Source organism: Hypanus sabinus, unplaced genomic scaffold, assembly GCF_030144855.1.
Source record: "Hypanus sabinus isolate sHypSab1 unplaced genomic scaffold, sHypSab1.hap1 scaffold_775, whole genome shotgun sequence".
NCBI lineage: Eukaryota > Metazoa > Chordata > Chondrichthyes > Myliobatiformes > Dasyatidae > Hypanus > Hypanus sabinus.
In genome coordinates this window covers 50798-63590 of record NW_026781626.1, presented here as the reverse complement: position 1 = coordinate 63590, position 12793 = coordinate 50798, and the positions used below count along the sequence as shown (strand labels likewise).

The window sequence follows — 12793 nt, the reverse complement described above, 5'->3', positions numbered from 1 at the left end:
CATCACATGTGCGGTTCCTTACGTCTGCAGGTTTGTTTCTCGTGGTTGTGCAGTTTAATCTTTCTTCCGTTCGGACAAGGGAGTGAGATCCAGATCTGTCACGTCATCTCATTGTGGGTGGGCATCTTTTTCATTGACTCCATTCCACTGTTACAAATTGCCGAAGTGCAGCCAATGTTTCGAGGTATATACCCCGATTAATGCAAGAAGGAAGCCTTTTCTGTTTTTCCGGGCTTCTCAAACATTTGTACACTTCAGTGAAATCTCCCTCCAGAAATTCCAGTGGGGAAGCTCAGTCTGTCTAATATTTCCACACAGTTAAAGTGGGGAATTGTTTATTATTGTCATGTACCGAGGTTCAGTGAAAATCTTCTCTTGCATACCATCCTCTCAGATCAACACATTACAACAGTAGATGATGGTAAAACATTAACAGAGTGTAACAAAGCATTATGGTTACAGAGAAAATGCATTGCAGGTGGACATATGGTGCAAGGTCCCATCAAGTTACATTGTGAAGTCAAGAGTCCATCTTATAATGCTGAGGAATATTCAGTTTGCTTATAACAGTAGAATGGAAAATGTCCCTAGGCCTGGTGGTACATTTTCTGTTTATTGTTTTCTTTTATCTTGCACCCGATGGGTGATTGAGAATTGAGAATGTCCGGTCTGGATTTCCGGGAATCTTTCACTATGTTGCCTGATTTACTGAGGCAGCAGGAAGTATAAAGCGAGTCCATGGAGGGGAGGCTTGTTTCCATGATGTGCTCAGCGAAGTCCACAGTTCTCTGCTATTTCTTGAAGTCAACAAAAGAGAGTAGCCATACAAAGGTGTGATGTATCCGGATGGGATACTTTTTAATGGTGTAAACTTAAATTCACCGGACCAATAACCACATCACAAGCAGTTCTTTACTTTATCCTTACGACCAGTTTATTTGTTCGAACTCAGCCGGTGAGAAGCTCGGAGCCAAGCATCAGAGAGACAGAATTCCTCTCCCTCTGGCGGCTCGTGATGAACCTCTGTGTAACATGCAGAAGTGTTACAGTTTATAGAACTAGGAAACAAAGAGCACTTTAGTTCAACCGGTACTCCCAGCAAGTCTGTCGGAGCAAAACTTAATTTCTTAGATTAGAGAGTCCACTAAATCAGGGTTTTAATTAGAAGTGAATGTTCTGTCCAATCCTTAACAGATATTCTGCTTCGTTAGAGAAAGAAGTGAACTCAGTTCAATTCGTGTCTCATGAGAACTCAACTCCACATCACGTTCCCAAGAGACATCTCTGAGTCGTTAATCTAAACATGCTGCCTGTAGATTCCTCAGTAAGGGACAAATTTGCACACTATCCAGAACAGAGCACACATAATTTTGCACTTAATTTTAACCCATTATTTACAAGAGTCCAAGAATCATTTCCTATGTCCTCCAATACCCTTAAAACTTCATCATTCCTCCTTTTTATTATTACATGATAACCTTTCAGAACAGATTGTTGCTTCTACAACATGATACAAAACATGTCCAAGGGCTCAGTAGGATACAGACAATAATGAAAATTAATGTAATCAGACTTCTGAAATGCAAAAGCAATCACCAGAAGTCCCCGAATATATTGAAGGGCCAGGGCCACCCTCTCTGCCTTACTGGTCCCAAAATTGTGCAGCTTACTGCCAACATCTTGTATTTTCTGAATCTCTTGGATTATGTGTTTAGACAAGTCAGTAATATTGGAAGATCCATCAGGGAGATAAGTACAGCATTCCTTACCTTTGATAGCACAGGTCCCTCCTATTTCTGCTAACATAAAGTCTTGGGCATCCGATTCTGTTGCACCATTTGGCGAATTGCAATCATCTCAGTTACCTGTGCTTGAGTGACAGTCAGTGCTCCAACTGTATTATTGGCCAATTCTCCTAGAGCGGCTGCTAAATTAATTATTTCCCTGGAATTTCTGGCTACCCTATAGGAGGGAAAGGCAATCATCCAAAATCTCTCAGATTCCGTTATACCCCTTCATTGCCTATTGCAATGGGTGATCCTGAGGCTGAGCCAGGATCCTCAAGTGTGGCACAAGGTTGGCCAAGTAGCAACAACCACTCCGACCCTCATCCTTCCCTCGAAAACCCATCTGGTAGGGTGTGGTTCCATGCCACTGTCCTGTTCTTTCTCCTGGCAGCCAGGGATAGGCCCTATTTCCACAAACCCTATAAGTTCCATTTAGTGATCCAGGGGTATCATAAGTTTGATTCTTGGTACAGATACTACATCCCACTTGATAGAGTGCACTCTCATTAAGTATTAATCAACAAGTATAGTCGGCCCTCCTTATCTGTGGATTCTGCATGCACAAATTCAACCAACCGCGCTCCGCGAAAACTGGTCAGTGCTCTTCCTGCACTTGTTGTTCGAGCATGTACAGACTTTTTTTCTTGTCATGATTCCCTAAACAATGCAGTATAACAACTATTTTACATAGCATTTACATTGTATTTGGTATTATAAGTAATCTAGAGATGATTTAAAGTATACATGTGCATGAGTTATTGTGCATTGGGATTGAAAAAAATCATAAGTTCTCTTACTAAGTAAGTCAGAACAGGTTCATACTTTATTATTTAGTGTCAATTAGTCAAACGTTTGTCTTAGTATATACTGTATATTTTCCTTTTCTATGCATATAAAACACTTAAGAACGTATGTTTCGGCACCGGGCTCGGGAAGTTCCCGAGTTCGATCTGGTGACAGATCGTTGTGGAGTGTGTTCTCCACCGTGCTGGGTTGATGTGGAGGATCAAATATTGGGGTCCCGTTTTTGCAAAATTATCGTCATCTTCGATTTCATCCTGGTCTACTTCTCGACCCTAGAAATCAAATGTGACTGTTAACCGCTAGGGTTCTAATAACCACCTGTACTCCCCTGCCCATTTGTGACCCCTTCCACGCTCGCCCACTCCCTGGACCCTGTATACGTCGCGGTCTCTTTGAACTCTTCTACAGACATTCAACTTTGTGTGTATGTGTCGGGGGGTGGGTCCTTGTGCTACAGCTTCAACCTGAGAATGTTCACTCTAATCCACTTCAACTCGAGTATTTAGCTGATATATCTTACCAGAGACTGTTTCTCCATGTCCGGGCACGAGAGGGCGTGATTGGATAGCGCATAGGAGGCTTCATTCTGTGCCTGGCCCTGTGTGTGTGTGATGGGATGGTATGAAGGAAGCTTCTCTCTGTGTCTCACTCTGGGAGTGTGTGATGGGACGATATCGAGGGAGTTTCAGTCTGTGTCTGACGTCAGGAGTGTTTGATGGGACAGTGTGGAGGGAACTTCACTCCGTGTTTAACGCCGGTATACCATCCCCAATCCCCTTTCGTAGTCGGGACCTTAGTGGACTCAGGTCAGATATTATAGTTGATTTTAACAGTCTGCGGGGTCGCAGGAGGGGGTCAGTTAGGCAGGATGTTAGTTGGGTTGGGCACCCAGACTCTGCCAGTCCGACCTCCCTCAACCTGGAGCTGAGACGCTGCTGACACTGTGAGGAGCTCCGTCCGACACCAAAATAGGAAGTTACTGCCATTTATTGATTTCATCAGGACATAAAAAATTAAACAATGTGTGAGATGCTGACGTGCGGGAATAAATAAGTTGCTTCTGGCTCACTCACAGTCACGCGCATTAGATTTCGGATGAGACAAGGTTGGACAGAGCAGAGCTGAAAAATGAGAAAAAGTCCACCACTGAGGAAGAGTTGTTAGTGCATAAATGTCGATGGGAGATAGTGGACGAGAACCACCTGAAGAAAAGGAAGAATCGCTGGAAGCCAGAAATGAAGGGGGGTCGGGGATGGAGATCCCACAGGAGGAAGTGGGATGGGAAAGAAAAATCCCACAGAAAGAAGGTGGATGGGGAAGAGAGATCATACAGGAGGAAGTGGGATGGGAAAGAAAAATCCCACAGGAAGAAGGTGGATGGGGAAGAGAGATCACACAGGAGGAAGTGGGATGGGAAAGAAAAATCCCACAGGAAGAAGGTGGGTGGGGAAGAGAGATCACACAGGAGGAAGTGGGATGGGAAAGAAAAATCCCACAGGAAGAAGGTGGGTGGGGAAGAGAGATCACACAGGAGGAAGGGGGATGGGTAGGGAATCCCATAGGAGGAAGGGGGTCGGGGATGGAGATCCCACAGGAGGAAGGGGGATGGGAAAGAAAAATCCCACAGGAAGAAGGTGGATGGGGAAGAGAGATCCCACAGATGGAAGGGGGATAGGGAAGAGAGATCCCACAGGAAGAAGGGGGATGGGGAAGAGAAATCACACAGGAGGAAGGGGGATGGGGAAGAGAGATCCCACAGGAGGAAGGGGGACAGGGAAGAGAGATCCCACAGGAGGAAGGGAGATGGGGAAGAGAGATCCCACAGGAGGAAGTGGGATGGGAAAGAAAAATCCCACAGGAAGAAGGTGGATGGGGAAGAGAGATCCCACAGGAGGAAGGGGACGGGGAAGAGTGATCCCACAGGAGGAAGGGGAATGCGAAAGAGAGATCACACAGGAGGAAGGGGGATGGGGAAGAGAAATCCCCAGTGTTGATCAGTAAGACAATTACTGATCACATTAATGTTCAGTGTCAGACACCCAGTAATTGTAAACACAATCTCCCACAGTCTGGTACTTACCACAGTTTCTGTATTTTACACTCCTGGTTCCTAAGAGCCGCAGACACCAGTTCTACTCCTGAATCTCCCAGTTTATTATTACTCAGGTCCAGCTCCGTCAGTGATGGGTTTGCACTGAGAGCGGAGACGAGCTCCTCGGCCCCAGAATCTGTGAGACCGACATCATACAGCCTGGATATGAGAAAGAGTGAGGGTGAAGGACACAGAGAGACGGGAGACGGTACAAATCCCCAGTGTTAAACAGTAACACAAATACTGATCATATTAATGTTCATTGTCAGACACCCAGTGACTGTCAACTCCATTTTCCACAGTCTGGTACTAACCACAGCTTCTGTATTTTACACCCCGAGTTCCTCAGAGCCGCAGACACCAGTTTCACTCCTGAATCTCCCAGTTTATTACCACCCAGGTTCAGTTCCATCAGTGATGGGTTTCTACGGAGAGTGGTGGCAAGATCCTTGGCACCAGAACTTGTGAGACCAACATTCCTCAGCCTGGAGATGAGAGTGAGTGAGGGTGAAGGACACAGAGAGACAGGAGATAGGACAATTACTGATTATATTAATGTTCATTGTCAGACACTCAGTGACTGTAAACACAATCTCTCACCGTCTGATACTGACCACAGTTTCTGTATTTTACACTTTGAGTTCTTTAGAGCCGCAGACACCAGTTTCACTCCTGAATCTCCCAGTTTATTATCATTCAGGTTCAGCTCTGTCAGTGATGGGTTCATGCTGAGAGCGGAGGCAAGATCCTTGGCACCAGAATCTGTGAGACCGACGTTCCACAGCCTGAAGTTAAGAGTGAGTGTGGTTGAAGGGCACAAAGAGACAGGAGACAATACATTTCCTATTTGTTTATCAGTAGCAGAATTACGGTACTGATCATATTAATATTCAGTTTCAGGCACCCAGTGAGTGTAAACACAATCTCCCAGAGTCTGGTACCTACCCCAATTCCTGTAATTTACACCCTGATTTCAACAGAGCCGCAGACACCAGTTTTACTCCTGCATCTCCCAACTTATTATCATTCAGACTGAGCACCATTAGTGAAGGGTTTCTACTGAGAGCAGAGGCAAGATCTCCGGCAGCAGAATCTGTGAGGCCGACATTCCATAGCCTGGCGATAAGAGAGAGTGAGGGTGAAGGACACAGAGAGACAGGAGACGGTACAAATCTCCAGCGTTTATCGGTCGCACAATTACTGATCACATTAATGTTCAGTGTGCCAGACACCCAATCACTGTAAACATAATCTCACGCAGTCTGGTACTTACCACAGTTTCTGTATTTTACACTCTGGGTTCCTCAGAGCCGCAGACACCAGTTTTACTCCTGAATCTCCCAGTTTATTACCTCCCAGGTTCAGCTCCGTCAGTGATGGGTTTGTATTGAGAGCGGAGGCGAGATCCTCGGCACCAGAATCTGTGAGACCGACATCCCTGAGCCTGGAGACGAGAGAGAGTAAGTTTGAAGGACACAGAGAGGCAGGAGATGGTACAAATCCCCAGTGTTTATCAGTAATGCAATTACTGATCACATTAATGTTCAGTGTCAGACACCCAGTGACTGTAAACACAATCTCCCACAGTCTAGTACTTACCACAGTTTCTGTATTTTACGCTTCGGGTTCCTTAGAGCCGCAGACACCAGCTTCACTCCTAAATCTCCCAGTTTATTATCATTCAGGTTCAGCTCGGTCAGTGATTTGTTTGTACTGAGAGCGGAGACAAGATCCTTCGCACCAGAATCTGTGAGACCAACATCCCTCAACCTGGAGATTAGATAGAGTGAGGGTGAAAGGCACAGAGAGACAGGAGATGGTACAAATGCACAGTGTTCAAATGCACAAATGCACTGCAATAAAGCGAAATGATATTGGCTCAAAAGATCAGGATAACGAAATAATTTGGGTAGAAATAAGAAATAGTAAAGGGAAAAAAGCAGTGGTGGGGGTAGTCTATAGGCCTCCAAACATCTGTAACTCAGTTGGTCAGAGCATAAATAAGGAAATAGTTGGGGCTTCTACTAAGGGAACAGCTATAATTATGGGGGATTTTAACTTTCATATTGACTGGACTAATCAAGTTGGCAGTCTTGAAGAAGTGTTTATTGAGTGTATTCGGGATGGGTTCCTTGAACAATACGTTACTGAGCCGACAAGGGGGCAAGCAGTCTTAGATCTGGTCCTGTGTAATGAGACAGGACTAATAAAAAATGTCCTAGTAAAGGATCCCCTTGGAATGAGTGACCATAACATGGTCGAATTCCATATTCAATTAGAGGATGAGAGGGTTGGATCTCAAACAAGCGTACTGAGCTTAAATAAAGGAGACTATGATGGTATGAGAGTGGAATTGCTTAAGATGGATTGGGAAAATAGATTAAAGGGTAGATCGGTACTTGATCAGTGGTGTATATTTAAGGAGTTATTTTACAATTATCAAGAAAAATATATTCCACTGAAGTGTAAAGGGGGTTTCTTTTTTTTTCTTTGTTACTGTTGGGAAAGGGTTTCTTCTTTTTGTTAACTAGCAAGAATGCTAATTTACCGATAATGAGAATGGTATTCCTTTGTAAACCAAATGGGGATTAATGTTCTTTCTTCTGAGTCTGTAAGCATTTGTTGACGGGCTTTTGGGCAGATCGGCGCGAGGGGGTCGAGAGAGAGGACACAATGCTGTAAATTCGGCAACGATCGGACCCCAAGCGGGGCTCCGAGGCCGGGAGGTATTCCAAGGAGGGGGGATGAAGCTAGATGTGCTTGGTTGACCACTTGGAGGGTCCTGAGCTGTTTGGAGAGTCGAGGAGTTCAGAGGGTCCTGAGCTGCAAGTCAAGGAGTTCAGAGGGTCCTGTGCTGCGAGTCGAGGAGTTCGGAGGGTCCTGAGCTGCGAGTCGAGGAGTTCGGAGGGTCCTGTGCTGCGAGTCGAGGAGTTCGGAGGGGATCGAATGGTGGCCAGAATACTTCAGAAATTGAGATCCAATGGTTGTGCACGAAGTGGTTTGGACTTTGATAATTTGGCACCTTTTCTTTATTTTTTCTTCTTCATATATACTGTATCGTTATTAATCACTTAGTTATAGTAACCTTTATAAATTGTACTCATTTAATCGCATATGGTGTACTGTCTGTTTTTGGGCGTGGCAGGGACATCACACAGCATCCACACCAGCTGATTACCCAGTTTGGCAGGGGCGAAGGCTGCTCCCCCTAGATGAGAATAAGCTGAGCGAGCCTCAGGCGACCCAGGGGGTTACAGAAAAAAAAGGGTGTAAAAGAAAAAATAGTTATCCGTGGCTAAGTAAAGAAATAAAGCAAAGTATACGACTAAAAAGAAAGTTATATAAGGTAGCTAAATCTAGTGGGAAGATTGAAGATTGAGAAGCTTTTAAAGATCAGCAGCAAATAACAAAAAGATTGATTAAGAAGGGACAGATAGATTATGAAAGTAAATTGGCGAAAAACATAAAAGCAGATAGTAAGAGTTTTTATAGTTACATAAAAAGAAAAAGGGTGACTAAAGTAAATGTTGGTCCCCCAGAAGATGAGACCGGGAAATTAATGGTAGGGGACAAGGAGATGGCGGAAACGCTGAACAAATATTTTGTATCAGTTTTTACAGTAGAGGACACTCAAAATATCCCAACACTGGATAAACGGGGGTTCTAGGGGGAGAGAAGCTAACTACGATTCAAATCACCAAGGAAATGGTACTTGATAAATTAATGGGACTGAAGGTGGATAAATCCCCTGGACCGGATGGCTTGCATCCTAGGGTCTTAAGGGAAGTGGCGGTCGGGATTGTGGATGCATTAGTGATAATTTTTCAAAACTCGCTGGACTCGGCAATGGTCCCGGCAGATTGGAGAAATGCTAATGTAACTCCTTTATTTGAAAAGGGCAATAGACAGTAGGCTGGGAATTATAGGCCAGTTAGCCTAACATCTGTGGTTGGCAAAATGTTGGAGACGATAATTAAGGAAACAGTAACAGGGCATTTGGATAAACATAGCTTAATAGGACAAAGTCAGCGTGGCTTTACAAAAGGGAAGTCATGTTTGACAAATTTGTTGGAGTTCTTTGAGGACATAACATATAGGGGAGATAAAGGGGAACCAGTGGATGTGGTGTATTTGGACTTCCAAAAGGCATTTGACAAGGTGCCACATCAAAGATAATTACTTAAAGTAAAAAATCATGGGATTGGGGATAATATTCTGGCATGAATGGAGGATTGGCTTTCTAACAAAAAACAGAGAGTTGGGATAAATGGTTTATTCTCAGACTGACAATTGGTGACTAGTGGTGTTCCGCAGGGGTCGGTGTTGGGACCCCAACTCTTTACAATCTATATTAATGATTTGGAGAAAGGGACTAAGTGCAACGTATCGAAGTTTGCTGATGACACAAAGATGGGAGGGAGTGTAATGAGTGCGGAGGACATTGAAACCCTGCAGGGGGACATAGATAAGCTGAGTAATTGGGCAGACATTTGGCAGATGAAGTATAATACTGACAAGTGTGAGGTCTTGCACTTTGGCAGGAAAAATAATAGAGCAAGTTATTATCTAAATGGAGAGAAACTGGAATGTGTTTCTGTGCAAAGGGATCTGGGGGTCCTGGTGCAGGAAACACAAAATGTTAGTATGCAAGTGCAGCAGGTGGTCAAGAAGGCCAATGGAATGCTGACTTTTATTGCTAGGGGGATGGAGTATAAGAACAGGGAGGTCTTACTGCAGTTGTACTGGGTATTGGTGAGACCACACCTGGAGTACTGCATGCAGTTCTGGTATCCATATTTAAGAAAGGACATACTGGCTCTCGAGGCAGTGCAGAGAAGGTTCACTCAGTTAATTCTGGGGATAGGTGGGTTGATGTATGATGAGAGGTTGAGTAGATTGGGACTCTACACATTGGAGTTCCGAAGAATGAGATGCGATCTTATTGAAACATATAAGATTGTGAAGGGGCTTGATCGGATGGATGCGGGGATAATGTTCCCAATCATGGGTGAAACTAGGACTAGGGGGCATAATCTTAAAATAATGGGATGCTGTTCCAGGACTGAGATGCGGTGAAATTTCTTCACTCAGAGGGCAGTGGGGCTGTGGAATTTACTGCCCCAGAGAGCTGTGGAAGCTGCTACACTCAATAAATTCAAAACGGAGATAGACATTTTCCTGGATAAAAATGGCATTAGGGGATACGTTGAGCGAGTAGGTAAGTGGACATGAGGCTAGGTTTAGATCAGCCATGTGATCTCCTGGACCAGTTTTCAATAGACTGGATGGGTCGGAGAGGAATTTTCCAGATATTTTCTCCTTAATTGGCAAATCATTTTTTTTTCCCCCGGGTGATCACATGGGTTTGGGCGGGATGAATAATAAAATAAAATGGGCGGCATGGTGCCCTGTTGGTTGGCACTGTTGCCTTGTGGGATTCGGTGAAAACTAGAGTTAAGATTGGTTCAGCCACAATCTTGCTGAATGGCGGAGCAGGCTTGAGGGGCCGATTGGCCTACTCCTGCTCCTATCTCTTATGTTCTTATGTTCACCAGTAACACAATTACTGATCATTTTAATGTTCAGTGTCAGACACCCAGTGATGTAAACACAATCTCCCAGAGTCTGGTACTTACCCCAATTCCTGTAATTTACATCCTGATTTCATCAGAGCCGCAGACACCAGTTTCACTCCTGTATCTCCCAGCTTATTATTATTCAGACTGAGCACCATTAGTGAAGCGTTTCTACCGAAGACGGAGGCAAGATCTCCGGCAGCTGAATCTGTGAGGCCGACATTCCACATCCTGATGATGAGAAAGAGTGAAGGTGAAGGACAGAGAGAGTCAGCAGACAGTACAAATCCCCAGTGTTTATGAGTAACATAATTACTGATCACATTAATGTTCAGAGTCAGACACCCAGTAACTGTAAACACAATCTCACACAGTCTGGTACTTACCACAGTTTCTGTATTTTACACTCCGGGTTCCTCAGAGCCGCAGACACCAGTTTTACTCCTGAATCTCCCAGTTTATTACCTCCCAGGTTCAGCTCCGTCAGTGATGGGTTTCTACGGAGAGTGCTGGCGAGATCCTTGGCACCAGAATCTGTGAGACCGACATCCCTGAGCCTGGTGATGAGAGAGAGTGAGGGTGAAGGACACAGAGAGACATGAGGCAATACAAATCCCCAGTGTTTACCAGTAACACAATTAATCATAACCTTAATGCTCAATGTCAGACACCCAGTGTCTGTAAACATAATCAACAATCTGGTACTTACCACAGTTTCTGTATTTTACACTTTGAGTTCTTTAGAGCCACAGACACTAGTTTCACTCCTGAATCTCCCAGTTTATTATCATTCAAACTCAGCTCTGTCAGTGATGGTTTTGTACTGAGAGCAGAGCCGAGATCCTTCGCACCAGAATCTGTGAGACCAACATCCCTCAACCTGGAGACGAGAGAGAGTGATGTTCAGTGTCAGACATCCAGTGACTGTAAACACAATGTTCCACAATCTGGTTCTTACCACAGTTTCTGTATTTTACACTCCGAATTCCTTATAGCCCCAGATACCAGATTCACTCCTGGATCTCCCAGTGTATTAGCACCTAGGTTCAGCTCCATCAGTGATCGGTTTTTACCAAGAGCAAAGGCGAGATCCTCGGCACCACGATCTGTGAGACCGACATCCCTCAGCCTGGAAATGAGAGAGCGTGAGGGTGAAGGATACAGAGAGACACGAGTCTGTACATACCCATAGTGTTAATCAGTAGCATAATTACTCATCACTTTATTGTTCAGTCTCAGACACCCAGTGACAATTTCTCAGAGTCTGGTATTTACTACAGCTTCTGTATTTTACACTCTGAGTTCCTCAGAGTTTCACTCCTGAATCTCCTAGCTTAGTATCATTCATGTTCAGCTCCGTCAGTTAACTGTTTGTACTGAGAGCAGAGGCAAGATCGTCGGCACCTGAATGTGTAAGACCAACGTTACAGAGCCTTGAGGTGAGAGAGATTAAGGATCAGAAGATGGTGCAAATTCCCAGTGTTTGTCAGTAACACAATTACTGATCACATTAATGTTCAGTGTCAGACACCCAGTGATGTAAAAACAATCTCCCACAGTCAGGTACTTACCCCAGTTCCTGTAATTTACATCCTGATTTCATCAGAGCCGCAGACACCAGTTTCACTCCTGCATCTCCCAGCTTATTATTATTCAGACTGAGTACCATTAGCGAAGGTTTTCTACCAAGTGCGGAAGCAAGATCTCCGGCAGCTGAATCTGTGAGGCCGACATTCCACAGCCTGGCAATGAGAGAGAGTGAGGGTGAAGGACAGAGAGAGTCAGGAGACAGTACAAATCCTCAGTGTTTATCAGTTACACAATTTCCGATCACGTTAATGTTCAGTATCAGACACCCAGTGACTATAAAGACAATCTACCACAGTCTGATACTTACCACAGTTTCTGTATTTTACACTCTGAGACCCGAAGCGCAGCCGACACCAGTTTTATTCCTGAATCTCCCAGTTTATTGTCATTCAAACTCAGCTCTGTCAGTGATTGGTTTACATTTAGAATGGAGCTGAGGTCCTTGGCACCATTAGCAGTGAGACCGACATCCCTGAGCCTGGAGATGAGAGAGAGAGTGAGTGTGAAGGACACAGGGAGACAGGAGATGGTACAAATCCCCAGTGTTCATCAGTAACACAGTTACTGATCACATTAATGTTCAGTGTCCAACATCCAGTGACTGTAAACACAATATCCGACAGTTTGGTACTTGCCACAGTTTCTGTATTTTACACTTTGCGTTCCGTAAAGCCGCAGACAACAGTTTTACTCCTGAATCTCTTAATTTATTACCACCCAAGTCCAGCTCTGTCAGTGATGGGTTTGTACTGAGAGCGGAGGCGAGATCCTCAGCACCAGAATCTGTGAGACCGACATCCCTCAGCCTGGTGATGAGAGAGAGTGAGGGGGAAGAACATAGAGAGTCATGAGACAATGCAAATCCCCCTTTTTAATCAGAAACACAATTAGTGATCACATTAGTGTTCTGTGTCAGACACTCAGTGACTGTAAAGACAATTTCT

At 44.5% G+C, this 12793-nt stretch overlaps 1 protein-coding gene across 3 annotated transcripts in view; it reads right to left on the bottom strand.

Annotated features, from left to right (window-relative positions):
* Positions 1-2566: 2566 nt before the first annotated feature.
* Positions 2567-12793, bottom strand: part of LOC132390120 (NACHT, LRR and PYD domains-containing protein 3-like) — a 44057-nt gene continuing 33830 nt past the window's right edge. For 2 of the 3 annotated variants that reach the window (XM_059962711.1, XM_059962712.1), the window contains 14 exons: positions 12485-12655; positions 12157-12327; positions 11831-12001; positions 11218-11388; positions 10969-11139; positions 10646-10816; positions 10320-10490; positions 6283-6453; positions 5957-6127; positions 5629-5799; positions 5298-5468; positions 4998-5168; positions 4672-4842; positions 2567-2863 (listed from right to left, as the gene is read on the bottom strand). In XM_059962711.1, coding sequence (XP_059818694.1) covers positions 2851-2863; positions 4672-4842; positions 4998-5168; positions 5298-5468; positions 5629-5799; positions 5957-6127; positions 6283-6453; positions 10320-10490; positions 10646-10816; positions 10969-11139; positions 11218-11388; positions 11831-12001; positions 12157-12327; positions 12485-12655 — 2236 coding nt within the window. In that variant the 3' untranslated portion in view covers positions 2567-2850. Of the gene's footprint in view, positions 2864-4671; positions 4843-4997; positions 5169-5283; positions 5469-5628; positions 5800-5956; positions 6128-6282; positions 6454-10319; positions 10491-10645; positions 10817-10968; positions 11140-11217; positions 11389-11830; positions 12002-12156; positions 12328-12484; positions 12656-12793 lie in introns of those variants that run through there. The other variant, XM_059962713.1, reaches the window with a different exon arrangement.